General features: G+C 38.2%; 1 protein-coding gene and 1 pseudogene across 1 annotated transcript in view; one reads left to right on the forward strand and one right to left on the reverse strand.

Moving 5' to 3' along the window:
* POLR2B (RNA polymerase II subunit B) overlaps positions 1–26189 on the forward strand; it is a 49489-nt gene that overhangs the window by 5751 nt on the left and 17549 nt on the right. The window contains exons 3-14 of the mRNA XM_068975321.1: positions 1245–1395; positions 6638–6750; positions 6877–7096; positions 7446–7604; positions 15074–15238; positions 16979–17175; positions 17327–17446; positions 18211–18397; positions 21835–21978; positions 22218–22357; positions 22452–22563; positions 25910–26064. Of these exons, the coding sequence (XP_068831422.1) occupies positions 1245–1395; positions 6638–6750; positions 6877–7096; positions 7446–7604; positions 15074–15238; positions 16979–17175; positions 17327–17446; positions 18211–18397; positions 21835–21978; positions 22218–22357; positions 22452–22563; positions 25910–26064 (1863 nt within the window). The remainder of the gene's footprint in view (positions 1–1244; positions 1396–6637; positions 6751–6876; positions 7097–7445; positions 7605–15073; positions 15239–16978; positions 17176–17326; positions 17447–18210; positions 18398–21834; positions 21979–22217; positions 22358–22451; positions 22564–25909; positions 26065–26189) is intronic.
* LOC138082217 (coatomer subunit zeta-1 pseudogene) lies at positions 5364–5862 on the reverse strand (annotated as a pseudogene).

A 26189-nucleotide genomic window follows, 5' to 3' on the forward strand; every position in this document is an offset into this window, starting at 1 on the left:
GTAGCCATGGGTGACTGAATCAGGGTGGGATGCAAAGCCAGCCAATCTGTAGGCTGGCCAGCAACCTGTGAGATGATCTCTTGATGTGGAAACGGGAAGCTGATGGTTTGTTGGGCTCTGCATGGCGCTCAGAAAGTTGGTGTGAGATGAGGGAGCTAGTTAATAAGCAAAAGGGGCTAGAAGCTAGGTCCAGCTATGTAGCTCTTCTTGTGTGGTGGTAAGGGGAAAGAGTCTTCTTGCAAATAATAAGTTGTTTCTTTTTGAGCCTCTGTCCTTCATTAGGGCTTTCACTGTTTGATTTTTGTGTCTATACCACTAGCTCTGATCTCTCAACCTTGCTCCATTTTTAATGATCAGTCATTTGCTGAGTATTTTCACTTAAATGACTTTGCCTCATATTACCTTTAACATATACAGAATAGGATAATCTTTAACCTAAAATTGAAATTCTTAACATGCTGTATTTTAGTCATTGACATCATCATCTTTTTTCTTATTAAAATTAATGTTCTTATTTTTATCTTTTTTTTCCATGCTTTTTTTTTGTTTTATAAGTTTCAGGTGTACAGCATTATAGTTCAACATCTGAATATACCACAGAGGGATCAACGCCACAGTCTAGTTATCATCCATCATTTGTATCACCTTACATTTTACCCCCATCACCCATTTCACCTATAAAACTAACCGCCTTCTCTCTCTGTTAACCTCTTATCTGTCCTCTATGTCGTGAGTTTTTTTTCTTTTGTTTGTCTGTTGTTTTGGGTTTGGGTTTTTTCCCTTTTTTTTTTTTTAAGATTCCATGTATGAGTGAAATCATGTGCTATCTGTTTTTCTCTTATTTATTTCTCTTAGCGTAATATTCTCATGGCCCATCCCTGTTAATGTTTTTCTCCTTGACTATACATTTTCTTTAGTTTCAAGAAATGTTTCAAAGAGATTGGATAAAGTGTATAAGGGATATTTATAAGTTAGGGCTTCCTTATAATTCTTACGTTGTGTTTTAGTAATTCTACCCACAAGTATAAGTCTCATTTCCACAGACTTCACAGTAAGTTCGACAAAGAAAGTGTTCCTAGTCTCATCACCTTTTTAGATACATGATAGTATTTTATATAGTGATGGGTACAGAGTGATTTCTATTTTATGATTAATATTTGTTGAATTTAATGATAGTGAAAATGGGGAAATATGCTAGAAAACATTAGTGAGTTGTAACTGATTGTAAACTCATATTTTCCCAGTTCCTATTTTGATGAGAAAGGTTTGGTGAGACAACAGCTGGATTCTTTTGATGAGTTTATTCAGATGTCTGTTCAAAGAATTGTGGAAGATGCTCCACCTATAGACCTACAAGCTGAAGCTCAGCATGCTAGTGGAGAAGTTGAAGAACCGGTAAGATGGTTATTTTAATAAAGTAACATAAATAAGGGTATTGATTTGAAATTTCAGTCCTTTTCTCACCTGGCTTAAAGGTTAAAAAAGAAAGGTGTACTTTCTGTAGTGTACTTACAACAGTTTCTATCAGCTCCTGATTTAGTCTTACTAGTGGAGAGATGCATTTTTGCAAGTAATGCAGAACTGTTAATTCCTATTCAGATAGTAGGTATTTAATAGTCAGGAAGAAGAATCTCAAGAGATATGATGAGATACTGAGAGAAGCAAGCCAGAAATAGTCATATTACTTCAGAAAATCCTCCTTTTGTCTTTCCAAGTATAAGTAATTGAAAGAAAAAGTAGGTGAAGAACCTCTGCCTTGATTATTTGTTGCATGAAATACATTATTATATCAATATAAGAGGTAAGGGAAAATCACCCAAATATATCAGCTCTTTTAATTTTTCTAAATTAGTTTGTAGTCTTTTTTTTTTTTTTAAACATGTGCATGTTTTCAGCATTGTTAAAATCATAGCAGGGCTATCATTTTAGAATCTAGTTTTAAGTGAGTGATTGTAAAGAAGTGTGTATGTAGTTGAAAACAATGACTGTCCCTAGTTTTTTTTTCTTAATTTATTTATTTTTAATTGGAGGATAATCGCTTTACAGTGTTCTTGGTTTCTGCCATACAGCAACATAAATCAGCCATAGGTATACATATTTCCCTCCCTCATGAACTTTCTTCCCACCCCAGTTTTTTTTTTTTAAGCACTATTTATTGCTGCATGGTTTGGGGGAATCTCAATTTCCCCCACCAGGGATCAAACCTAGGCCATGGCAGCAAAAGCCCAGAATCCTAGCCACTAAGCCACCAGGGAATTCCATGTTCCTAGTTTTTGAGTAGAGAGGCAGCTTGATCGGTCTTGAGGGACAGGGAAAACTAAAAACCAAAATGAGGTAGAAAAGAAGTAGAAGTAGACAGAGGGAAAGATTATTATTTCCTGCCAGATCAGTCCCTCTTCCGTAGCTTATCTCATAAGGGCTGGTGTATTATTCTGATTTTAGGTGGAGCTACTGCATAGACTTTGCTCTTGAGAACAAAAATAATTGACTCTTCAGGCACTGTGTTGGAAAAATGGGTATAAAATGTCTTTCTTTTTTTAATGTATGGCATTTTTTTCTATATGGTCTTTTCAAAATGAGAGACAACAATATAGCATATTCAGAGTTCCAAAATAAGCACTATGGAAGGAAGAGATCTCGCAAGCTTTGGTATCAGAGCTTAGTGAAAAAGATGGGAGGGACTTAAGCTGACCGTAAAGGGCATTTGTCTTAGTAGAGAAAAGATATTTAATCATTTCAGCAAGAGATACTTCATGAATTTGGCTTGTGGTTGGAATGGAGGGACCACTGTAGTCAGTGTATTGTTTTTGACTTGATCTCTTTTTGATAGTGGAAGATAAGATGGAACTAGGTTGTCACATGCTTGGATGTCATTGGCTGTCATGGGAAATTGTGGAAAGACTGTCAAAGAATGTATTAAAGTGTTATTTAAAAAGGTTGCTTTGGAAATGGTGTTTACTTGGAATGGCAAGAGACTGGAGTCAGATACAAATTTTGAAATAGCTTAGGTTTCAGATAATAATGTCCTAAACTAAGGTGATAGTGGAAATAAGTAGTTGGATGGCTGAATTCCTTTTGTTTCATTATTAACAGTAGTTCTTTTTGCTCTTTGCCTACTCCAGCTTGGGAAACTTGGGTATTCACAATTTTCCTTTAGTGATCTGCTTAGTTCCATCTTTTCCTTTTTTGAGGTTTGATTTAGAGAGAAATTCTGTATCCATTTAACTCTGGAAAGTTCTCTTGGATCTTGTTTTATTGGGTAGCAGATATTTAATTGAACATTTTTCTTTCTCTCTTTTTTAACTGTGAAATAAGCTATAGTCAGCCATGGTTGGAAATTCTCATTTCTTTATGTAGGACAGTAATTAGGATTTTCTGTTGTTGTTGTTGTTTCTTTTTTATTCCTCTTTGCACACAGTATTGAAAGAAGGTGGCTATCATACTGATTCCATACATCTCTTACACAGAAATGCCCCCTCAAGGATTCCCAGTTATCTGCCCATGGGAATTGGCAGTTAGTGAATGGGGCAGAATGCTAAGTTTCGGGAAGGTTTCTTGAGACTTTTTTGTGGGAAGTTTTGGGTCAAAAGGAGAGATGAAACCCAGCAATGAGCGTTCCATCCTTCATCTTCCTGGGGAAATTCTAATCCCAAAGGTTTTCTGAAGAAAGGCACCTCTTTCAGTGACCTCGGGATGGGTGGTGCCTGGATTAGGTTGGGGCAGAAGAGGACAGTGTTAAGCAGCAGAGTTCACAGACGCAAGGCAGAGAATTGAAATGCCTGTTGGGGAGAGAAGAGAGAAGGGGACTAAGAGAGCCCAGAGGTCCAAGTCCTGAATTCCACCCTGTCTCCAGTTCTGAGCAGAAACTCTTCTTCCCAAGACTCAAGTGGAGTTTTAATTCAGGGACTGTCTTTTCTCCAGGGCACAGAGAGAACAAGTCAGGTGGAGATCTGATGGTAGTGAAGGTGGAGAGTTAAGGTATCAGACACAGAGATGGACATTCCTACAACAAACACAGACCACAGCAGTTTTGAAGCTATAAGCCAGGATCAGGGTAAAAAGAAAATTCAGCTGTGTTGAAATACAGAATTTTATAGACCCTCTTCGATAAAATTTAAATCACTGTTTCCATGCTGTCCCTTCCTATGTTCCCAGTATTTTTTTCAAGACTAGAGGTCTGGGCAGTAAGAAGAAATAGGGGAAAATACCGAGACTTGAAATGCCACTCCCCACCCCCACTTATTCTATACAAAAGAATTCTCTCTCCCTCCCCTTGCTGTTGGGATGAAGGCTGTGTAAAGGCAAAAGGAGGAAAACCCTCAGCACGTTCCTTCTCCTGCTTTGAAGTGTAGTTGCACCACAGGGCACAGAAGCACAGAAGTAGAGGAGAAAATATAGGCTGTAGAAGAGCGTGGGAGCGCGATCCAGTCAAAGAAGGAGGGTGCTTCCCCTGCCCCGTGTCCAATGTGCTCAGAGCTTTCCTTCCAGTACTGACAGGAGTGAGAAGGAAGGGCAAGTGTGTACAGGTTGGGGTGAGTGTGGGGCACCTACAGACAAGATGGAGTCTCAATCTCTGTGACCTCAAGATGATCCTGCAAGCATCACTTGGGGGACTGGATGAGAAGTCACCCAGGAGCTCTTCTTGGATTTTTTGAGGAAGTGAAGAGCCAGCTCAACATTGAGAAAACTGAGATCACGGCATCCGGTCCCATCACTTCATGGCAAATAGATGGGGAAACAGTGGCTGACTTTATTTTTCTGGGCTCCAGAATCACCGCAGATGGTGACTGCAGCCATGAAATTTAAAGACGTTTACTCCTTGGAAGAAAAATTATGACCAACCTAGACAGTATATTAAAAAGCAGAGACATTACTTTGCCAACAAAGGTCCCATCTAGTCAAGGCTGTGGTTTTTCCAGTGGTCATGTATGGATGTGTGAGTTGGATTATAAAGAAAGCTGAGCGCAGAAGAATTGATGCTTTTGAACTGTGGTGTTGGAGAAGACTCTTGAGAGTCCCTTGGACTGCAAGGAGATCCAACCCATCCATCCTAAAGGAGATCAGTCCTGGGTGTTCATTTATTGAAAGGGCTGATGTTGAAGCTGAAACTCCAATACTTTGGCCACCTCATGCAAAGAGCTGACTCATTGGAAAAGACCCTGATGCTGGGAAAGATTGAGGGCAGGAGGAGAAGGGGACAACGGAGGATGAGATGGTTGGATGGCATCACCGACTAGACGGACATGGGTTTGGGTGGACTCCGGGAGTTGGTGATGGACAGGGAGGCCTGGCATGCTGCAGTTCATGGGGTCGCAAAGAGTTGGGCGTGACTGAACTGACTGAAAAGCCATGAATGGTGGTCTTCACTGGAGTGACTGCTGGATCTTTTCTTTGGCTGACTGCAGCACCTGATATTTGATCTGCTCCTTAATGCCACCGGGAGTACAACTTTATGGGAATTACTGTCTCGGATCACCCCTGCATCTGTGATTTCTTCCATAGCCGAGAAGAATATTCACCAGTAGAGCTTGCTTTTCTACATTTTCCCTCAGCATTTGTCTTGGTTAGTTGAAGAAGCAGTTCAAAACAGCCATGAACTTCAGTTCATTTTTATAGGAGCTGCCAATCATACAGAAATAGAGATTGATACAGCTTTTGTATACCACTTTCAGGCTTTCTAAAAGGGCAGCTTCACTGTCAATCCTAAGGGGCTTGTTGAAAATATTCTTCTCAAAGGCCTTTTGCTTCTTGATGCTGGTATAGGTGTCATTGTATGTGGCAAAAAGTTGATCTCCTTCATTGTCCAGAATAAGGATGGCTTTGACCAGTATACAGGAAGAGTTCCAAAATCAGCGCTTCCATTTTGCCCTGCGACTGGTGCTGACATCTTCTGTTATGTTTAATTGAAGAGTTAGGTTTACTTTTTCCCATGTCCTGTTGATTAGTTTAGAACACCTTTCTAATTGTATGAATGTATCTTTTCTTTGTTTTCCGGTAACTTTGTTAACTTAACCTCAGCTAAGGAGAGGGCACATGAAACAGCTGTACAGATCGTTAATGCAAATCCATTTTAGTTGTTTGACATGAATTCAGAGCATATGAGGAGAAGCAGTGGCACCCCACTCCAGTACTCTTGCCTGGAAAATCCCATGGATGGAGGAGCCTGGTGGGCTGCAGTCCATGGAGTCTCGAAGAGTCAGACACGACTGAGTGACTTCACTTTCACTTTTCACTTTCATGCATTGGAGAAGGAAATGGCAACCCACTCCAGTGTTCTTGGCTGGAGAATCCCAGGGACGGGGGAGCCTGGTGTGCTGCTGTCTATGGAGTCACACAGAGTCGGACACGACTGAAGTGACGTAGGAGCAGCAGCAGCAGAGCATATGATATATGCTTAGTCTTTACAGTCTCTTTTTGTCTTCCACCTTAAGAGAGTGATGAAGTATAAAACCTGATGTCTATGGAATATGGATAGTAACTGTGGAGAGTCACCATTTTAATAAAGTGGATTAACTTTGGCATTTTCTAGAGTAGAGCTGTTTCTACTCAAAATGTTAATGTTGATTAAAACTGAATCATTAAATCTTTTATGGAAAAAATTATTTACTTTTTTCCATGGTTTTTTGTTTCATTTTAGCCAAGATATTTGCTGAAGTTTGAGCAGATTTACTTGTCCAAGCCCACCCATTGGGAAAGAGATGGTGCTCCATCACCAATGATGCCAAATGAGGCCAGATTAAGAAATCTCACGTAAGAAACCATGTTTCTTTTTCAGTAGCTAATTTTGAAATAAAATTCAGAAAATAAAATTTTGGCCAGTTGAGAGTTTTAGCAAATACCTTACTATTAACTTGTGATCTACTTTTATTTTCAAAGGTACTCTGCTCCACTTTATGTTGACATAACAAAAACAGTCATTAAAGAAGGTGAAGAACAACTTCAGACGCAGCATCAGAAAACTTTTATAGGAAAAATTCCAATTATGTTGCGTTCAACTTACTGTCTATTGAATGGCTTAACTGATCGTGATCTTTGTGAGTTAAATGAATGCCCCTTGGATCCTGGTGGCTACTTCATTATTAATGGATCAGAAAAGGTATAATGGCATTATTTATAAAAAATAACATCATTAAGCTCATGAAAGTTGAAATTAAAAAATAAACTGTGTAATAATCTGGAAGTAGCAGTTGAATTCTTAGGGAGGTGACAGCGGAATTTATATTAAACCAAAACTTTGTTTAGTTATATATAATATACACTAGAAATTTCGTTAGTTTGAGCTTAATATGTTTCAGTTAAGTGTTTATGCAAAATGGAATATGTAAAGTTTAAGAATTGTTATTTCAGTGAGCTTGTACAGTCAGATTAAATTAAGATGCAGCTTTCACTGTTCTAATTCAAAGACCTTGTGTATTTTATGGCTATAACTTTTATTGTCCATGTAGGTTCTGATTGCTCAAGAGAAAATGGCAACAAACACAGTCTATGTGTTTGCCAAAAAGGATTCCAAATATGCCTACACAGGAGAGTGTAGATCATGTCTGGAGAATTCTTCTCGACCCACCAGCACTATCTGGGTTAGCATGCTGGCGAGAGGAGGACAGGTATGGAATATTACATGATATTGTTTGGGTTTATTCCTTCTGATCTAGTTCTGTAAGTTACCAGGCTGCATGCTTTGTCAAAAAATTTTTCTGGAACATATTATCAGTGTTGTAAGAAAGGCATTTTCAGTTCAGTTCAGTAGCTCAGTTGTGTCCGACTAGTCGTGACCCCATGAATTGCAGCACACCAGGCCTCCCTGTCCATCACCAACTCCCAGAGTTCACTGAAACTCATGTCCATCCAGTCGGTGATGTTATCCAGTCATCTCATCCTCTGTCGTCCCCTTCTCCTCCTGCCCTCAATCCCTCTGTCGTCCCCTTCTCCTCCTGCCCTCAATCCCTTCCAGCATCAGGGTCTTTTCCAATGAATCAACTCTTTGCATGAGGTGGCCAAAGTATTGGAGTTTCAGCTTCAGCATCATTCCTTCCAAAGAACACCCAGGACTGATCTCCTTTAGGATGGATGGGTTGGATCTCCTTGCAGTCCAAGGGACTCTCAAGAGTCTTCTCCAACACCACAGTTCAAAAGCATCAATTCTTCGGCGCTCAGCTTTCTTCACAGTCCAACTCTCACAGCCATACATGACCACTGGAAAAACCACAGCCTTGACTAATGTCTCTGCTTTTGAATATGCTGTCTAGGTTGGTCATAACTTTCCTTCCAAAGAGTAAATGTCTTTTAATTTCATGACTGCAGTCACCATCTGCAGTGATTTTGGAGCCCAAAAAAATAAAGTCTGACACTGTTTCCCCATCTATTTGCCATGAAGTGATGGGACCGGATGCCATGATCTTCGTTTTCTGAATGTTGAGCTTTCAGCCAACTTTTTCACTCTCCTGTTTCACTTTCATCAAGAGGCTTTTGAGTTCCTCTTCACTCTCTGCCATAAGGGTGGTGTCATCTACATATCTGAGGTTATTGCTATTTCTCCCAGCAATCTTGATTCCAGCTTGTGCTTCCAGTCCAGCATTTCTCATGATGTACTCTGCATGTAAGTTAAATAAGCAGGGTGACAATATACAGCCTTGATGTACTCCTTTTCCTATTTGGAACCAGTCTGTTGTTCCATGTCCAGTTCTAACTGTTGCTTCCTGACCTGTATACAGGTTTCTCAAGAGGCAGGTCAGGTGGTCTGGTATTCCCATCTCTTTCAGAATTTTCCACAGTTTATTGTTGACCACAACAGTCAAAGGCTTTGGCATAGTCAATAAAGCAGAAATAGATGTTTTTCTGGAACTCTCTTCCTTTTTCCATGATCCAACTTTGTTATTTATTAATACTTATTGCTGTGTAACAAATTACTCCAGTAGCAACATTTATCATGTCACAGTTTCTGGATGTAGATTAGCTGGGTCCCAGGTCAGTAGGTGTCCAATATGCTACTGGAGAACAGTGGAGAAATAACTCCAGAAAGAAAGAAGGGATGGAGCCAAAGCAAAAACAATACCCAGCTGTGGATGTGACTGGTGATAGAAACAAAGTCCGATGCTGTAAAGAACAATATTGCATAGGAACCTGAAATGTCAGGTCCATGAATCAAGGCAAATTGGAAGTGGTCAAACAAGAGATGGCAAGAGTGAACGTAGAGATTCTAGGAATCAGCGAACTAAAATGGACTGGAATGGGTGAATTTAACTCAGATGACCATTCTATCTACTACGGCAGGCAGGAATCCCTCAGAAGAAATGGAGTAGCCATCATGGTCAGCAAAAGAGTCTGAAATGCAGTACTTGGATGCAGTCTTAAAAACGACAGAATGATCTCTGTTCGTTTCCAAGGCAAACCATTCAGTATCACAGTTATCCAATTCTATGCCCCAGCCAGTAACGCTGAAGAAGCTGAAGTTGAACGGTTCTGTGAAGACTTACAAGACCTTTTAGAACTAACACCCAAAAAAGATGTCCTTTTCATTATAGGGGACTGGAATGCAAAAGTAGGAAGGCAAGAAACACCTAGAGTAACAGGCAGATTTGGCCTTGGAATGTGGAATGAAGCAGGGCAAAGACTAATAGAGTTTTGCCAAGAAAATGCACTGGTCATAGCAAACACCCTCTTCCAACAACACAAGAGAAGACTCTACACATGGACATCACCAGACGGTCAACACCGAAATCAAATTGATTATATTTGCAGCCAAAGATGGAGAAGCTCTATGCAGTCAGCAAAAACAAGACCGGGAGCTGACTGTGGCTCAGATCATGAACTCCTTATTGCCAAATTCAGACTTAAATTGAAGAAAATAGGGAAAACCGCTAGACCATTCAGGTATGACCTAAATCAAATCCCTTATGACTATACAGTGGAAGTGAGAAATAGATTTAAGGGCCTAGATCTGATAGAGTGCCTGATGAACTATGGACAGAGGTTCGTGACATTGTACAGGAGACAGGGATCAAGACCATCGCCATGGGAAAGAAATGCAAAAAAGCAAAATGGCTGTCTGGGGAGGCCTTACAAATTGCTGTGAAAAGAAGAGAAGCAAAAAGCAAAGGAGAGAAGGAAAGATATAAGCATCTGAATGCAGAGTTCCAAAGAATAGCAAGAAGAAAGAAAGCCTTCTTCAGTGATCAATGCAAAGAAACAGAGGAAAACAACAGAATGGGAAAGACTAGAGATCTCTTCAAGAAAATTAGAGATACCAAGGGAACATTTCATGCAAAGATGGGCTTGATAAAGGACAGAAATGGTATGGACCTAACAGAAGCAGAAGATATTAAGAAGAGGTGGCAAGAATACACAGAAAAACTGTATAAAAAAGATCTTCATGACTCAAATAATCATGATGGTGTGATCACTCATCTAGAGCCAGACATCCTGGAATGTGAAGTCAGGTGGGCCTTAGAAAACATCACTACGAACAGAGCTAGTGGAGGTGATGGAATTCCAGTTGAGCTGTTTAAAATCCTGAAAGATGATGCTGTGAAAGTGCTGCACTCAATATGCCAGTGGAAAACTCAGCAGTGGCCGCAGGACTGGAAAAGGTCAATTTTCATTCCAATCCCAAAGAAAGGCCATGCCAAAGAATGCTCAAACTATGGCACAATTGCACTCATCTCACATGCTAGTAAAGTAATGCTCAAAATTCTCCAAGCCAGGCTTCAGCAATACGTGAACCGTGAACTCCCTGATGTTCAAGCTGGTTTTAGAAAAGGCAGAGGAACCAGAGATCAAATTGCCAACATCCACTGGATCATGGAAAAAGCAAGAGAGTTCCAGAAAAACATCTATTTCTGCTTTATTGACTATGCCAAAGCCTTTGACTGTGTGGATCACAATACACTGTGGAAAATTCTTCAAGAGATGGGAATACCAGACCACCTGACCTGCCTCTTGAGAAATCTGTATGCAGGTCAGGAAGCAACAGTTAGAACTGGACATGGAACAACAGACTGGTTCCAAATAGGAAAAGGAGTGCATCAAGGCTGTATATTGTCACCCTGCTTATTTAACTTCTATGCAGAGTACATCATGAGAAACGCTGGACTGGAAGAAACACAAGCTGAAATCAAGATTGCTGGGAGAAATAGCAGTCACCTCAGATATGCAGATGACACCACCCTTATGGCAGAAAGTGAAGAGGAACTCAAAAGCCTCTTGATGAAAGTGAAAGAGGAGAGCGAAAAAGTTGGCTGAAGGCTCAACATTCAGAAAATGAGGATCATGGCATCTAGTCCCATCACTTCATGGCAAATAGATGGGGAAACGGTGTCAGCCTTTATTTTTTTGGGCTCCAAAATCACTGCAGATGGTGACTGCAGCCATGAAATTAAAAGACGCTTACTCCTTGGAAGGAAAGTTACGACCAACCTAGATAGCATATTCAAAAGCAGAGACATAACTTTGCCGACTAAGGTCCGTCTAGTCAAGGCTATGGTTTTTCCAGTGGTCATGTATGGATGTGAGAGTTGGACTCTGAAGAAGGCTAAGCGCAGAAAAATTGATGCTTTTGAACTGTGGTGTTGGAGAAGACTCTTGAGAGTCCCTTGGACTGCAAGGAGATCCAACCAGTCCATTCCGAAGGATTTCAAGCTGGGATTTCTTTGGAAGGACTAATGCTAAAGCTGAAACTCCAGTATTTTGGCCACCTCATGAGAAGAGTTGACTCACTGGAAAAGACTCTGATGCAGGGAGGGATTGGGGGCAGGAAGAGAAGGGAACAACCGAGGATGAGATGGCTGGATCACATCACTGACTCGATGGACGTGAGTCTGAGTGAACTCCGGGAGTTGGTGATAGACAGGGAGGCCTGGCGTGCTGCAATTTATGGGGTCGCAAAGAGTCGGACACGACTGAGCGCCTGAAGTGAACTAACTGGTCACAAGGCTGCCATCAAGGTTTTTGGGCCACAGTCATTGTAAGGCTTATTTTTGTGGTGATTGGCAAGATTCAGTTCCTTGCCACGTGGTGCCCCTCCCTATAGCCCCTAACAACATGGCAGCTTGTTTGTCAGAGTAATTGAGCAGAGCCATAGAGCATATGAACAAGATGGAAATTGCCGTCTTTTATGCCTTAGCCTTGAAAGCGACATCCTGTTGTTTTTGCCATGTTCGTTTTGTTAGGTGCAATTCAGCACATCCAGTCTCTTCTCCAGGGGAACTGCAGAAGGCAGTAATAGAGGCCGGGATCATTGAGTACCATCTTAGAAGCCACCCAGCATAGGCATGTTACATACGATAATGTAATCTAACAATAGCATTTCTTGACTATAGCTCTGTGCCAACTATGTTACTTAGGTTACTTGATTTAATTTTCCTGGTTCCCCTGGAAATTTGTTGTAACTAATTTCATGTGTATTTTTTTTTGTTAAAATTTTTAATGTAAGTCATGTATGCACATTAAAGTGGTTCAGAAAAGTACAAAAAGTAGTCTTCCTTTGACCTCCAGTTTCTTCCTTCAGAAGCATCTACTTTTGATAATTTCTCATGAGTCCATTCAGAAATAGTCTTAATTCAAAAACAATGTTTGCACCTTGCTGGTATCTTTTAAAAACAAGTTTAGATCAGCAGTTTTTCATTATTTCTGAGATGTGACACTCCATGTATGGATGTAGTGTAATTTATTGAGCCATTCCCTTGTGATGGACAGGGAGGCTTGGCGTGCTGTGGTTCATGGGGCCGCAGAGTCGGACACAACTGAGCAACTGAACTGAACTGAACTTGTGATGGATGTTTAGGTTTCCAGTCTTGTGCTCTTATAAACACTTCTGCAGAGTGTAATGTCACTTTGATGTTTTATAAAGAAGAACTTGAACATAGAGGTTTAAGGGCTTCAAGTTGAAAATCCCATGTAGAATAAGTGTTTTAAAGAATTAAAATGGTTGTTTCTTATGACTGGGGGTAGAATGGAGCCCAGCTACAAGTGTTTGAGAAAGATCCCCAGATGATTGTGATGTGGATTCTTAATTGATAAGTGTTGGCCTGGATTATGGAGGGCAGAAGTAATAGGAACACAGTATATTAGGGAGATTATCATGGAAGCTATGGCCAAAATCAATTAATCAGAGGCAGAGAAAGGAAAATCATCTAGACTTAGTGATAAAGTTTGATATAATATTAGGATGACTAGAGATCCTATGGTTCTTTCCAGAATTTTCATTTAATCAGTTGAGGAATGGGGCTTGGGGGCCCATGTTGTTGTATTTAATTCCTTGGAATATTCTCATGCAAAGCTAGAGTTGAAAATCGCTAAGCAGAAACATAAGGTCTTTGTCTTATAATCATGAAATAAAAGGATAACATTTTAAAGGGAATGAAATGAACAGTTTAGGTTTATGGTCTTTATTTTGTTGATGTTTCAATTTACATGTATATTTCTGTATAGTTATTTTTAGGGGATTTTGCTCCTGCTTTTTCTGACTGTGCCATGTGGCTTGCAAGATCTTAGTTCCCTAACCAGGGATTGAACCCAGGCCTCAGCAGTGAAAGGGCTAAGTCCTAACCACTGGACTAGCAGGCACCTCCCTCTATGTAGTGTTTTTAACTTTTTAAAATTCACAGATAGTTGTTCATAGTGATTGTGTCAACTTGGAAGTTGTGGCTTAAAGGTGTAGCCATCTGCCCATTCCCATACTCCGTATACTTTTGCCGTGCTCTGTAATCAAATCTGGCCAAGTGTGGGACACTTGGTATCTCACAACTCTTTGCATCAACCAAGCTTTGTATAATCATTGCCCAGGGCTTCACTGTTTCGCCTACTAGTGCCCACAGTAGCTATTTTATAACAATCTGAAACCTTCCCTCACCTCTCTTAACTTTACAAATTAGGAAATGGAGTTTAATTACTTACTTGCCTTGGGTCTTGAGGCTTGCTGACAAAGAGACTGAAATTAGTATTCTGAGCCATTGAATTCCCTGTACCTTATTAAGCTCCTCAAGTATGTGTGCCCCAAAAGAAGACTAGTCTGTCTGCCTGAAGTGGAAACACTGTGGTTATGAGTATCAATAGCCTATAGGCAGCCATGAAAAAAAAAAAAGATTGTATTGTTCTATCCTGAGGTTCAAGATAAAATAGAGGACTTCCATGAATTGATTTTTAGACAGAATGTAGTGATGCCAGCAGTACATGGTGTACACATTCTTTTAAAATGTTTTGCATATTCTGAAAAAGGTCTATGATGAAAGAGGTGGAATAATTGTTGAAACAACCAAATGGCAGTTGGAGCTGTGAGGATTGTGGATACAGGAAAAAGACCAGGATGAAGATTTAGATATCAGTTGTGAAAGTTGTTACTGAACACTCATGAGATGAAGTAAGGTTTCTAAGGAAGGAGGCCTGAAGTAGGAGGAAGACAACAGTTATTAAATGGACCATGATAATGTAGGATTATGAGGCCAAGAGAAGGTAGAGTTTGATAGTAAAGGAAAGAAATTTGATTAAAATTGAGAAACCAGGTCTTTGTATGCCAGTGAAGGCTAGTGACTTATTTCATTTCTGTGTGCAATTGAAGAGAGAAATTGTAAAAGAGAAGCCTATATGAAAGAGACTGTTTTTTAATATTGAATAATCATTCATATTTGGAGATATCTCACCGACCAACTCTCAGTTTATTTTTCGTTCTGTCCTTAGCTTTTCCCCACATTTGCCTGTCTGTTGTCTCTCTTATCTTCCCTTCATCTATTTCTTCCAGACTTCCTAATTTTTTTGGTTGGGGGAAAGGATGAAGGGTAGTCTGTTTATATTCTTTTGCGGTCAGAGTTTCCAGATACAGTCTTGAGGTATTCTAGAGAATCTTGGCAAACAGAGAGTAGAGAATGGAAATTCTCCAGCTCTGAATGACCAGCCTGTCCATCAAATAAGTAAACCTGTTGCAGTGGTTTTTGAAAAGCAGCCATAGGACATTCCTTAGAGTATGAGAGGGATGCTTTTTTTGAAATACATACAATGGACATTTATATGAAATGGTTCTTATGATGTTTATATATGGCTGTAATCTCTGTATTCTCATATTCTCATGATTTTTTTTTCCTAGGGTGCAAAGAAGAGTGCTATTGGTCAACGTATTGTGGCAACCCTACCGTATATCAAGCAAGAAGTTCCCATCATTATTGTGTTTAGAGCATTAGGTTTTGTGTCTGACAGAGATATTTTAGAGCATATTATTTATGATTTTGAAGATCCAGAGATGATGGAAATGGTAATGTGCAGGCAAAATGTATTCATAGTGTTTTTCAAGAGATTTGAAGTTACTGACTGTTGTTAATCCTAAAACACAAAAGAAAGCTGCTCTGAAGATCAATTTAGCTGTTGTAAACCCCATTCTATTTACCGTATAGCAAAAGCCTTCAGCCCTACCTTGACTTCTTTTCCTGACAATGCTATGTAAAATTGACCTGAAAACTAGAGGCAGCCAGAGTTCATTGATAGCAGAAAGGAAGAAATAATAATAAGGAAAATCATAAAGGCACACTAGTCTGATGCAGTTTAGTAAGGGGAAAAGAGTTGATATCTTTTAAAAAAAAAACAACTTTTTTTTAAAACATTTCAAAGTTACAGAAAGGTTACAAATAACTCTTATATAGTCTGTGCCTGTATTTGGCAGCTGTTACTTTTGCCACATTTGTTTTAAGATTCTTTTTATCTATATATATACATTGTTTTTTTCTGGATCATTTGAAAGTGAGTTTTAGGCATCATGCCCCTTTATTCCTAAATACTTCAGTGTATATTTCATAAGAATCAGGATAGTTACTCACATAATCATAGTGCAGTTTTTAAAATTGGTATTTTGGTGTTGTATATACTGTTAACCTGGAGATCTTACTCAAGTTTTTGCCAAAGATATTGATAATGTCCCGGCATTTTTTTTCCTGGTTCAAAATCCAGTCAATCATCTATTACATGTTGTTTTTAATGTTTGCTTAATGTCTTTTAATCTTCCCCTGTCTCTTTCTGTTGTTTCATAACACTGAAGTTTTTGGAGCGGGTAGGCCATTTATTTTATAGAATATCCTTCAACTTGGATTTTTCTGATATTTCCTCATGATTAGATTCAATTTATGCCATTTCTTAGCAGGACAAATCTAGAGATCATAATGTGTGCTTCCCAGGTCATCACATCAGGAGTCATGTGATGTCATTTTGTCCCATCATTGGAAAAGTTAATTTCACAGTGGCAGCTGTTAGGTTCCTCCACTGTAAAGTTACTACTTTTATGGGAAGGTTTGTTGAGTCTAGATAAATACGCATTTCCTCGTCAATCATCCTTGTCTGAGGAGTACTTGATATTCTTAAAGTTGTCCTGAATTATCCAAAGTCTTTAAGACTACAGAGAAATAAAGTAAAATGTAGTCTAAACATTGGTCACAAAGTTAGAAAGTGAAGTATATTTTAGTTACTAGAGTATTTATTGATATGATTACATGAGAAAATGGATTCTGTTTAGATTTTACTTTAAGCTTTTGGCAGTAGTTATGCTTTTTTTCTCCTTAATACTTAAAGATAATTATTTAAATAATTAAAAGAAAGGATAAACCTCTTAAACCAAGGCTGACAACATTATGACACATTTATTCATTTGAGCTTAGTTTGGGTGTTAAACTTCTCTAAATTGATTTTAGATATTTGAAAGGAACTTTTCTTAAGCTATTGTTTATTAAAATGTAAAAAAATACTCAAACCCACTGTGCTCTGTTATAATGGAATTATTTGTATTTTTCTGGAAAGTATGATTGTCCATGCTGATCATTTTTTTCAGAGTTCCCTAGGTCAATAAGGTGTTTTTTAAGTTCTAGGATGTTGTGTTTCCTTGAATTTCTAAAAATATTTGAATATTTAGTTAGGTGTTCATAGGGATATTTAACATATTATAAATTGACAGTTGCCTTATCTTAAAGATAATGAATTAAAAAATAATTTTATTTTAATGAACGGATAGGTTAAACCATCACTCGATGAAGCTTTTGTCATCCAAGAACAGAATGTTGCACTAAATTTCATTGGTTCAAGAGGGGCAAAGCCTGGTGTTACCAAAGAGAAAAGAATTAAATATGCCAAGGAAGTATTACAGAAGGAAATGCTCCCTCATGTTGGCGTCAGTGATTTTTGTGAGACCAAGAAAGCTTATTTCTTGGGGTACGTCAGATTTCTTTGTTTTAAGTTCTTTGCCAAGATGTGGTTGAGATGGTTTTTCTTAAAGCTGAAAATGTCAAAATTGATGTTTTTAATATATGTTTTTAAAAAAAGGAAAGCCAAAACCATGTGCTTTCTCTTTCTTTTTTTAAAGGTACATGGTTCATAGGTTGCTGCTAGCAGCTTTGGGTAGAAGAGAATTAGATGACAGAGATCACTATGGAAACAAAAGATTGGACCTTGCTGGACCACTACTTGCATTCTTATTTAGAGGGTAAGAAATTATAGAATGATACTGTTAAAAGTAGATAAATTTCACTTTAGATTGGTTATGGCACATGGAGGTGCTAAAAAACTATCTTGGCATGCATAATGGGTGCATGTGAAGTTTGCTACATTCTTTGCCAGTTGTGCAGTTTAGTTATGTTTCATATTAGAATTTCAAGATTGTGGGAACGTTTATCACTTGTTTACATTTTCTTTATTCCTCTCTACCATGGCAAAGCATTTACGAAAGCCCGATTATTGATTGACTTTCTGAGTGCTGATATTGGAATTTTTATAAGCTTTGCTTTGCAGTTTATAAAAACACAAAAGCTAGAGAAGAAGCAGTGGTTGTGTCAGAATTAAAGTTATATGTGATTTTTATTTTATTCTTAATATGTTTTTATATTTTCTATAATGAACATGTACTACTTCTATAATTGGAAAAACTTATTTGTAAAAATTATGTAGACAGTTTAGCACAAAAATGATATTAGCAATGTTTTGTGCATGTTCTGTGATTTATTGTGTTGTATGTTAGTGTTTTTCAACCTTGTTTTGGTACCACCCCACTAAGGAGCCTCTTTGAACTATTTTTTCCCTTACTGCTTTGCTTGTGTATGTTTTTGTACTGTATGTACATCTGTGCTTTTTATATAAAAAAGAATAACCCCCCTCCTCATCTCAACCACTTTTCACCTCCTTGTGGGCAACAGTGTCCTCTTTAGAATTCATATTACAGACCTTGACATATTTAAAACATTTTATTGGCAGAATGTTTAAGAATTTGCTTAAAGAAGTACGGATCTATGCCCAGAAGTTCATTGATCGTGGAAAGGATTTTAACTTGGAATTGGCAATTAAAACCAGGATTATATCTGATGGCCTAAAATATTCTTTAGCTACTGGAAACTGGGGTGACCAAAAGAAAGCTCATCAAGCCAGAGCTGGAGTATCTCAGGTAAGGGTGTCAGCTGTGACTACAGGTTTGGTAAGAAAACTTTACGAAACTAATAGAATCTTCATTTATTGAATGTAAATTGTTTTCCCTTTTTTTGTGTCTTGGTCAGATATAAAAGTACTTGGAGGCTTTTGAATTATGAAAGTGAAAATTTTCTTAAGTTAGCTGTTAGTATTACTAAGAGATTTTAAAGTTTTGACTCTCATCAAGATATTTAATAAATTTACATAGGTTCTTAGGAGGTGAAACAGTCTATGTTCATGAAATTTTTGTCTTAAAAGTTCCATATTAGAAACTGATAGCCAAGGAATAAATTATTTTGTGTAATGTAATACTTCTAACACTGATTTCTGTATGTTGCCCTGTTTTATGTACAATGATTACAGTAGGTACTCTTAGAATAATTAACGGAGGAAACATTTTACAAAAATGTCTCACCAGGTGTTTTTATTTATTTTTTGTAATTAGTTTTCATATGAGATTTAAAACTTACCATGTACATGTTTAGATTTATGGAAGGGATCTCCCCCTCATTTGCTTTTTTTTTTTAAAAAAAAAACAAGCATACACCAGTATCACCTGATTAATTTGGCATTCAGACACCAGCTTGAACCTCCTGATTCCTGGAAGTCTGAATATCTTAAGAATTATGGAAGGATGCTCATAACCCAGTTAAATTTCTAGTTTCTTTTAGTTTAGTAAGGATTTGTTGACTCTAGTTGATATTTGTGATGCTGGGTTCACAGGTTGATTCCAGCCTTCAAGGAGCTCACCATCTATTAGAGGAAACATTTGTCCTTGTATATCTCGCTGTGCCTTAAGCTGAATTATGATAAATGGCATCCTGCCAACTGAGTTCAGTTCCTGGGTTTTAAGATATGCCAAGAGCTCTGTCACACATTGGATCTGCAAAAAATGAGTGAAACATGATCCCTGATTTTCAGTAGCTTACAGTCTGTACTCAGATGTAAACATATTACAGCATGGTAGAGGGAGTATTAAATGAGAGCTATGCATGCTTGCTCTATGGGGATGCTGGAGAAAGGCATATAGCACTGCCTGAGAGTGTGAACAGAAATGTTTTCTTTAGGAGGTGGCACGTGAGCTGGGTCTTGAAGGGTAGTGGAGAAATTAGCGCAAGCCTTGGAGGAGGGTAGAACCAATAGCTCATAGGAAAACTGGAGAAAATTTCTTAATATCCTGAAAAAAGGGACAGAGGGAGAAAAGGGCACATGTATGTGGGAGGAGCTAGATCATTCTAGTGTTTTCAAATCAAAGGGGGAGAGTTAGAAAGGTGGGGTTGGAGAGAGGAGCTTGGGAACACCTTGTAGAGGGGCATTCATTTTTGCTTTTTAGGTTCAGTTCAGTTCAGTCGCTCAGTTGTGTCTGACTCTTTGCCACCCCATGAATTGCAGCACGCCAGGCCTCCCTGTCCATCACCATCTCCCGGAGTTCACTCAAACTCATGTCCATTGAGTCAGTGATGCCATCCAGCCATCTCATCCTCTGTCATCCCCTTCTCCTGCGCCCAATCCCTCCCAGCATCAGAGTCTTTTCCAATGAGTCAACTCTTCGCATGAGGTGACCAGAGTACTGGAGTTTCAGCTTTAGCATCATTCCTTCCAAAGAAATCCCAGGGCTGATCTCCTTCAGAATGGACTGGTTGGATCTCCTTGCAGTCCAAGGGACTCTCAAGAGCCTTCTCCAACACCACAGTTCAAAAGCATCAATTCTTCGGTGCTCAGCTTTCTTCACAGTCCAATTTTCACATCCATCCATGACCACAGGAAAAACCATAGCCTTGACTAGATGGACCTTAGTCGGCAAAGATAATGTCTCTGCTTTTGAATATTCTATCTAGGTTGGTCATAACTTTTAAGTAGCTTCACAGTAAATGTCATTGTGGAGAAAAATTTGAGAAGGGCATAGTTGGTGGCAGAAAGATTGTTGCAACAGGCTCAGTGAGAAATGGTTAGAGCCTGCAGTAGAACAGTTCTATGGAGGTAGAGAGTAGAGTCAGATTTGAGAAATATTAGGAAGTTTGGAAAGCTTTGTGACTAGTTGAATGATGGAAAACTCCATAGAACAGAGAGAAGAGAACAGTTCTTCCTGGAGGTGGTCAGATGTCTTCTATAGAAGTAGAATTTCACCAAGCAGAGCAGAATGGGGAGTGCATTCCATCCTGTGGCAGTTGTGGAGGTGAGAAATGTTCAGCAGTGTGGATGGAGTACAGGCATTCTAAAGACTATAGTAGGGGAAGGTTGTCTGGGACTTCATTGAAAAGAGCCTCAGTGTCATGCTCCTCTAGCTGGTGGGGAACTGTCTAATATTTTTTAATTCGGTTAGTGATATGAACTTACCTATATCTGTTTTTTAATAATTCTGATAACTGAGCAGAGTAGATTGGAGAGGACATTGCAGGGACTTACGAACTAATGATAGGTTAAGAGGTGAGGAGCTGGCTTTTTGCTGTGACGTTGGGAAATAAGAGTTTACAGGATATGTTTATTAATGTATGAAAGGAGGAAGTCAGAGACAAAGATATCATGAGATTTCTAGGTTGGGAGATAAAGGGAAGGGTGACACCATTAACCATGATAGGAGATTTAGGAAGGAGGATGGATTGTTGTAGGTGGGGGGAAAGAGGTGATGTGTTATTAGGTACGTTGAGATTGTGTTGATTGCTTTGTATGTCTCTAAATATTACTGTACTTAAACAAGTATTACCTTGCTTGAAGTGAAGTGAAGTTGCTCAGTCGTGTCCGACTCTTTGTGACCCCATGGACAGCAGCCTACCAGGCTCCGCCGTCAATGGGATTTTCCAGGCAAGAATACTGGAGTGGGCTGCCATTTCCTTCTCCATGGGATCTTTCCAACCCAGGGATTGAACTCGGGTCTCCTGCATTGCAGACAGATGCTTTACCGTCTGAGCCACCAGGGAAGCCCATTACCTCGCTTAGTGTTCTGTAAATATTGAATCTCTGTGTTGGGTTCAGAGGCCTCAACCTGGAAAAAGTTCTGGGGTGGGTTAGTGATATTTGCTATGGGCAAAGGAGTGAGAGTCGGTAGCATATGACACTTAGTGCCTGATGTTTGCTAAGTACTGTTCTAGGTACTGGGATACAATGGAGAACAAAATAAGTTAAAAAAAACCCCACTAACATCCAAATGCTTGGAGATAGGCCATAAAACATTTGTGTGGCATGTTAGAACTATATGTCATATATTTGCTATCCTTGCTGTAAGGGTCAATTAAGTTACAAGAGTGAGCGGAATTATCCAGGGCCGATTGGAGAAAGAAGGATGGAAACAGTTGTTTCCATCAACTGAGTGGTTTATATTTGAAAATACGACTTTGCCTCATTTTAGTATTTGCCAAAAAATGATAGTGTAACAGAAATGCCCAAGCTCTATAAAGATTTGTTATTGTTTTCTAGGTATTAAATCGCCTGACTTTTGCATCTACTCTTTCTCACCTGCGTCGTTTAAATTCTCCCATTGGTAGAGATGGCAAACTAGCAAAACCTAGACAATTGCATAATACATTATGGGGAATGGTGTGTCCTGCTGAGACCCCAGAGGTAATACATTAGAATTTATGTTCAAGACAAAAAGTACAAGAATTATCATGTAGAGTATAATTACTTTTGTAAGTAACTTTTAATTTTATTTAATTATCTAAGTGTAGTATAGAACTAAGTATTATAATTTTGTTTTTAGGAAGTAATATATTCTGAAATCAAATTGGAGGGGAAGTGTGGAAAAGAATTTTGAAAGGCATGTTATCAGTATGAGTAATATGTACTTTATTTATTCCAAGGGCCATGCTGTAGGACTTGTGAAGAATTTAGCCTTGATGGCTTATATTTCAGTTGGATCTCAGCCTTCTCCAATTTTGGAATTTTTAGAAGAATGGAGTATGGAAAATTTAGAAGAAATTTCTCCTGCAGCTATTGCTGAGTGTGTATAGATGCAATTAAAAAAATTGTTAATTTTCAGTTATAGCTTATTACAGAGTTACTATGTACAAAATACTTCTGGTTTTTTATTTTAGTGCAACCAAGATTTTTGTTAATGGCTGTTGGGTTGGAATACATAAAGATCCTGAACAACTTATGAACACACTACGGAAGTTGCGGCGTCAGATGGACATCATTGTGTCTGAAGTAAGAATCTTTAATTATTTAAGAGGACGTGATCTCTGGGATTTCTGAATGAGGCATAAGGCTAAATGAAAGCTATCTTTGCATTGATATCTTTCTTGAACTGGTGTCCTTTGAATTTTAAAGTATGTTGTCAAAAGTCTAGATGATGTTTTGATCTAGATTTAATAATAAAGTATTGTTTACTTTAATGCCTTAGATATATGCATCTAAAGTTTTGACATGTAATTTATTATTAAAATAAATTTTGGAATTCAGATTACATTTTAAAGTGTATTCTTTGAGAATCTTTTTTGAAGCTGACAATGCTTTTAAAAAGGGAATGATCATCTCTGATAACCTCCTTTGTTGGAATCCAGAGATTGGTTCTTGAAATGTGATACACCTCTATTAGATTCTTTTATGTTTAGGTGGATGTTGAAGTGCTCTGGGTATAGGATTTTTTTTTCTTTAATCATCAAAATACCAAATGAACTTTATTCCTCTCCAAAATATGGCTTTTGCTTTCAGTGTAATACGTTGAGGGCTGGGCTCAGGCTTTTTTTGATTTCCCCAACTCTGCACCTTTGGGTCTTTCTGAGTGAAAGTTGATTTGGAGAGAAACTAACACACTTTAGCTGGCCACCTGTCTACCTAGCAAAGCAGAGAATCAAGGTTTCGCTGCTCCAAGTCTTCCTCTAGCAGGCAGACTCTGCGTTTTGAGCCAGAGGTATTCAGAGCTTGAAGTCAGGAGCAGCTTGCTTCACTTGAGGGCAGCAGGCAGAGATAAGAGAAAGCCCAAGAACCAGCATTGTGTTTTTTATGATTGAGAATTTTGTTAATGCTGTGCTGTTTGTTTCTGCTGAGGTTTACTGTGTTCTCTAGGATAAAATTTAAGTTCTTCATGCTGTTTATGCCTCTTTACCTTCCCATGGGCCCGTTCCCTCAACCTGGAATGATTGTGCTCCCTGTCACCCATGCCTCCTCAAAAACGAGTAATAGGGAGAAGGTGTTTTTTACCTTTTTTAAAGATAAATCTCACTAATTCTGCAAAACTCTAGTATTAACTCTTGTCTTCTTCAGGATACTTTACCTGACCCCCCCCAGTTTGATTTAGATCAGAGGTTGGCAAACATTTTCTTTAAAGGACCAGATATTAAATATTTCAGTCTTTGCTCACCTTACAGTGTCTGTTGTGTATTCCGCTCTGCTGTTGTAGTGAAAAGTAGCCATAGACAGTACACATATCAGCATAACTTTATTTTTTAAAAAGTAGATGGCAGGTAAGGGCAGATTTGGTCTGTTGGGCTCTTCACTGAGCCCCTGATTTAGACCTATCTCTGTGACTATATAGCATATTTTCCTTGAATAAGTTACAAAAGAATGCATATACCAGATAATATCTATTGATTTATGTGCCTGCTTCTCTCACTTATACTGTTAACATCTCAGAGGCAAGGAATGTGTCTTAATATGACTTTATATTTTCAGCTTTGAGTGTGGTGCCTGATATGTAGTGTCTGACAGTGAGTGTTTGTTGAAGCTATAAATGGGCCCTGTGTCTTTGAACTGGGCTGTTTAATCTCCTATTGGAGAATGTTGTTAGGAGCCTCTTAGTAGGAGAATTGTATATATTTTTTAGGAGTCTAGTACTTTTTCTTTTTCTTTATGTTTTCTGATAACCAGAGTTTCTCAGCTTATCCATTTCTAACTTCAGCTTTGTGTTGGACCTGTTAGGCTTTCCTGTCAGTAGTCTTCTTGAGAACACCTATTTCCTTTGGAATACAAGATTCTGTTTGGCCTTTGAGGAGACACAGCTCAGTTTATGTCTTTCTGTTAAGACAAAAGAGCTATATTCTATTAGGAATTCTATTATATTCTATTAGGAATTCTCTAAGGATTCAAGGAAAGCATTTGAGAATGCTGTTCATAGTGTTTTTGTTCACACACACGGTTTCATCTCAGATTTTTTCTAAGGATAGGAAGTGGGCTAAGAATGTGGGACATTTTCTTTTTCTTGGCTTTTGACTCTTTACACTTTGGGAGAACTTAGTGTTTCTTGATTAAGCTTTAATGAATTACTGTTGTTTTAAAACTGAATAATCCAAACTTTTTCTTTAAATAAACCCAGTCTTTTTTTTTGTTTTCTATGGCTACGACACATGGATTGTGGGGTCTTAGTTCCCCCACCAGGTATTGAACCTGGGCCCCAGCAGTAAAAGCGCAGACCAACAGGGAACTCCCTACCCAATCTTTTCTTTAATAACAGTGTATCCAGTTGTGATTTCACCTTTTGAAAGTACTTTTATGTAGAAATACCAGTCTATTTTTCCATTTCCCAACTCATTAGCAATTCATTTCTTAGTTGACTTTTAAGATTATATATTAGATCTAGAAAATTCAATGGAAATTTTTATTTGTTTACTTCTTGACATTGGCACTTCAAATTCTGTAGTGCTTTTAATATTATGTTCTTTATTGTAAATTTTTCCAAAATATTTTTGATATTTTCCAGGAATATTTTTTCTAGCACTATCCAGTAGAAATGCAATGTAAGTTACGTAGACAATTACATTTTTCTAGTATTCATGTTAAAAAAAAAAAAAAAAAAAAGCGTATTTCCTGGTGGTCCAGTGGTAGGACTATATGCTTTCACTGCTGAGGGTATGAGTTTAGCCCCTGGTCGAGGAACTAAGATCCCATGAGCCACGTTGTGTGGCAGAAAAAAAGAAAAGAAAAAAAGAAATAGATGAAAATAAATGTGTTTTATTTAGCTTAATACATTAAAAATAGTACAATTTCAACATACAATCCATGGAGAATTATTAGTGATGTTTTATCATTGAAATTCAGTAAGTAGTTTATACTTACAGCATACCTCCTTTTAGAAAGGCCACATTTCAAGTGCTTAGTAGTGACCTGTGGCTAGTGACTGCTGTATTAGACATCTAGATTGTAAACCATTTGCTGATAGACTATCATGAGAAGTCAGGCTTACACCTGGGAAAGCTTGATTGAAGCAGTGACACAGGGCTGGATATTGAAAGGTTACACAGTGAAGTATATGTAATTATCAGAGACAAAAATAAGAAATTGTCACATACTAGTGTTTTGATATCCAAAATACATTTTCTTCATATTTTATTTTGCATGACATTACTACCAGATGTTGTTCAGCTCTGTAATTACCAAGGTTAAATATTTATCTTCTATAAAATTTTAAATTATATCTAGGTTTTTAGCATATTGAACAAGGATCAACTAAGATCTATTAGTTTTATCTGATAATTTATTAATGTTATTTTATCTCAGCCTTAATGATACAGAGAAAATATAAGTTCATGAGACTATTTTGTCTTCTTATGTGCAGGTTTCTATGATCAGAGATATTCGAGAGAGGGAGATTCGGATCTATACAGATGCAGGCCGTATTTGTAGACCACTTCTAATTGTGGAAAAACAAAAGCTGCTTTTGAAGAAGAGACACATTGATCAATTGAAAGAGAGAGAATATAACAATTACAGGTAAGAACATGGCAGTTAGAAAAAAAATGAGATATAATTAATATGACATAAAACATTTTAAAGTGTGTCATTCAGTGGTTTTTAGTATAGTCACAAGATTGTACAACCATTGCCACTATCTAATT

Source organism: Capricornis sumatraensis, chromosome 7 (genome assembly GCF_032405125.1).
Source record: "Capricornis sumatraensis isolate serow.1 chromosome 7, serow.2, whole genome shotgun sequence".
Taxonomy (NCBI): Eukaryota; Metazoa; Chordata; class Mammalia; order Artiodactyla; family Bovidae; genus Capricornis; species Capricornis sumatraensis.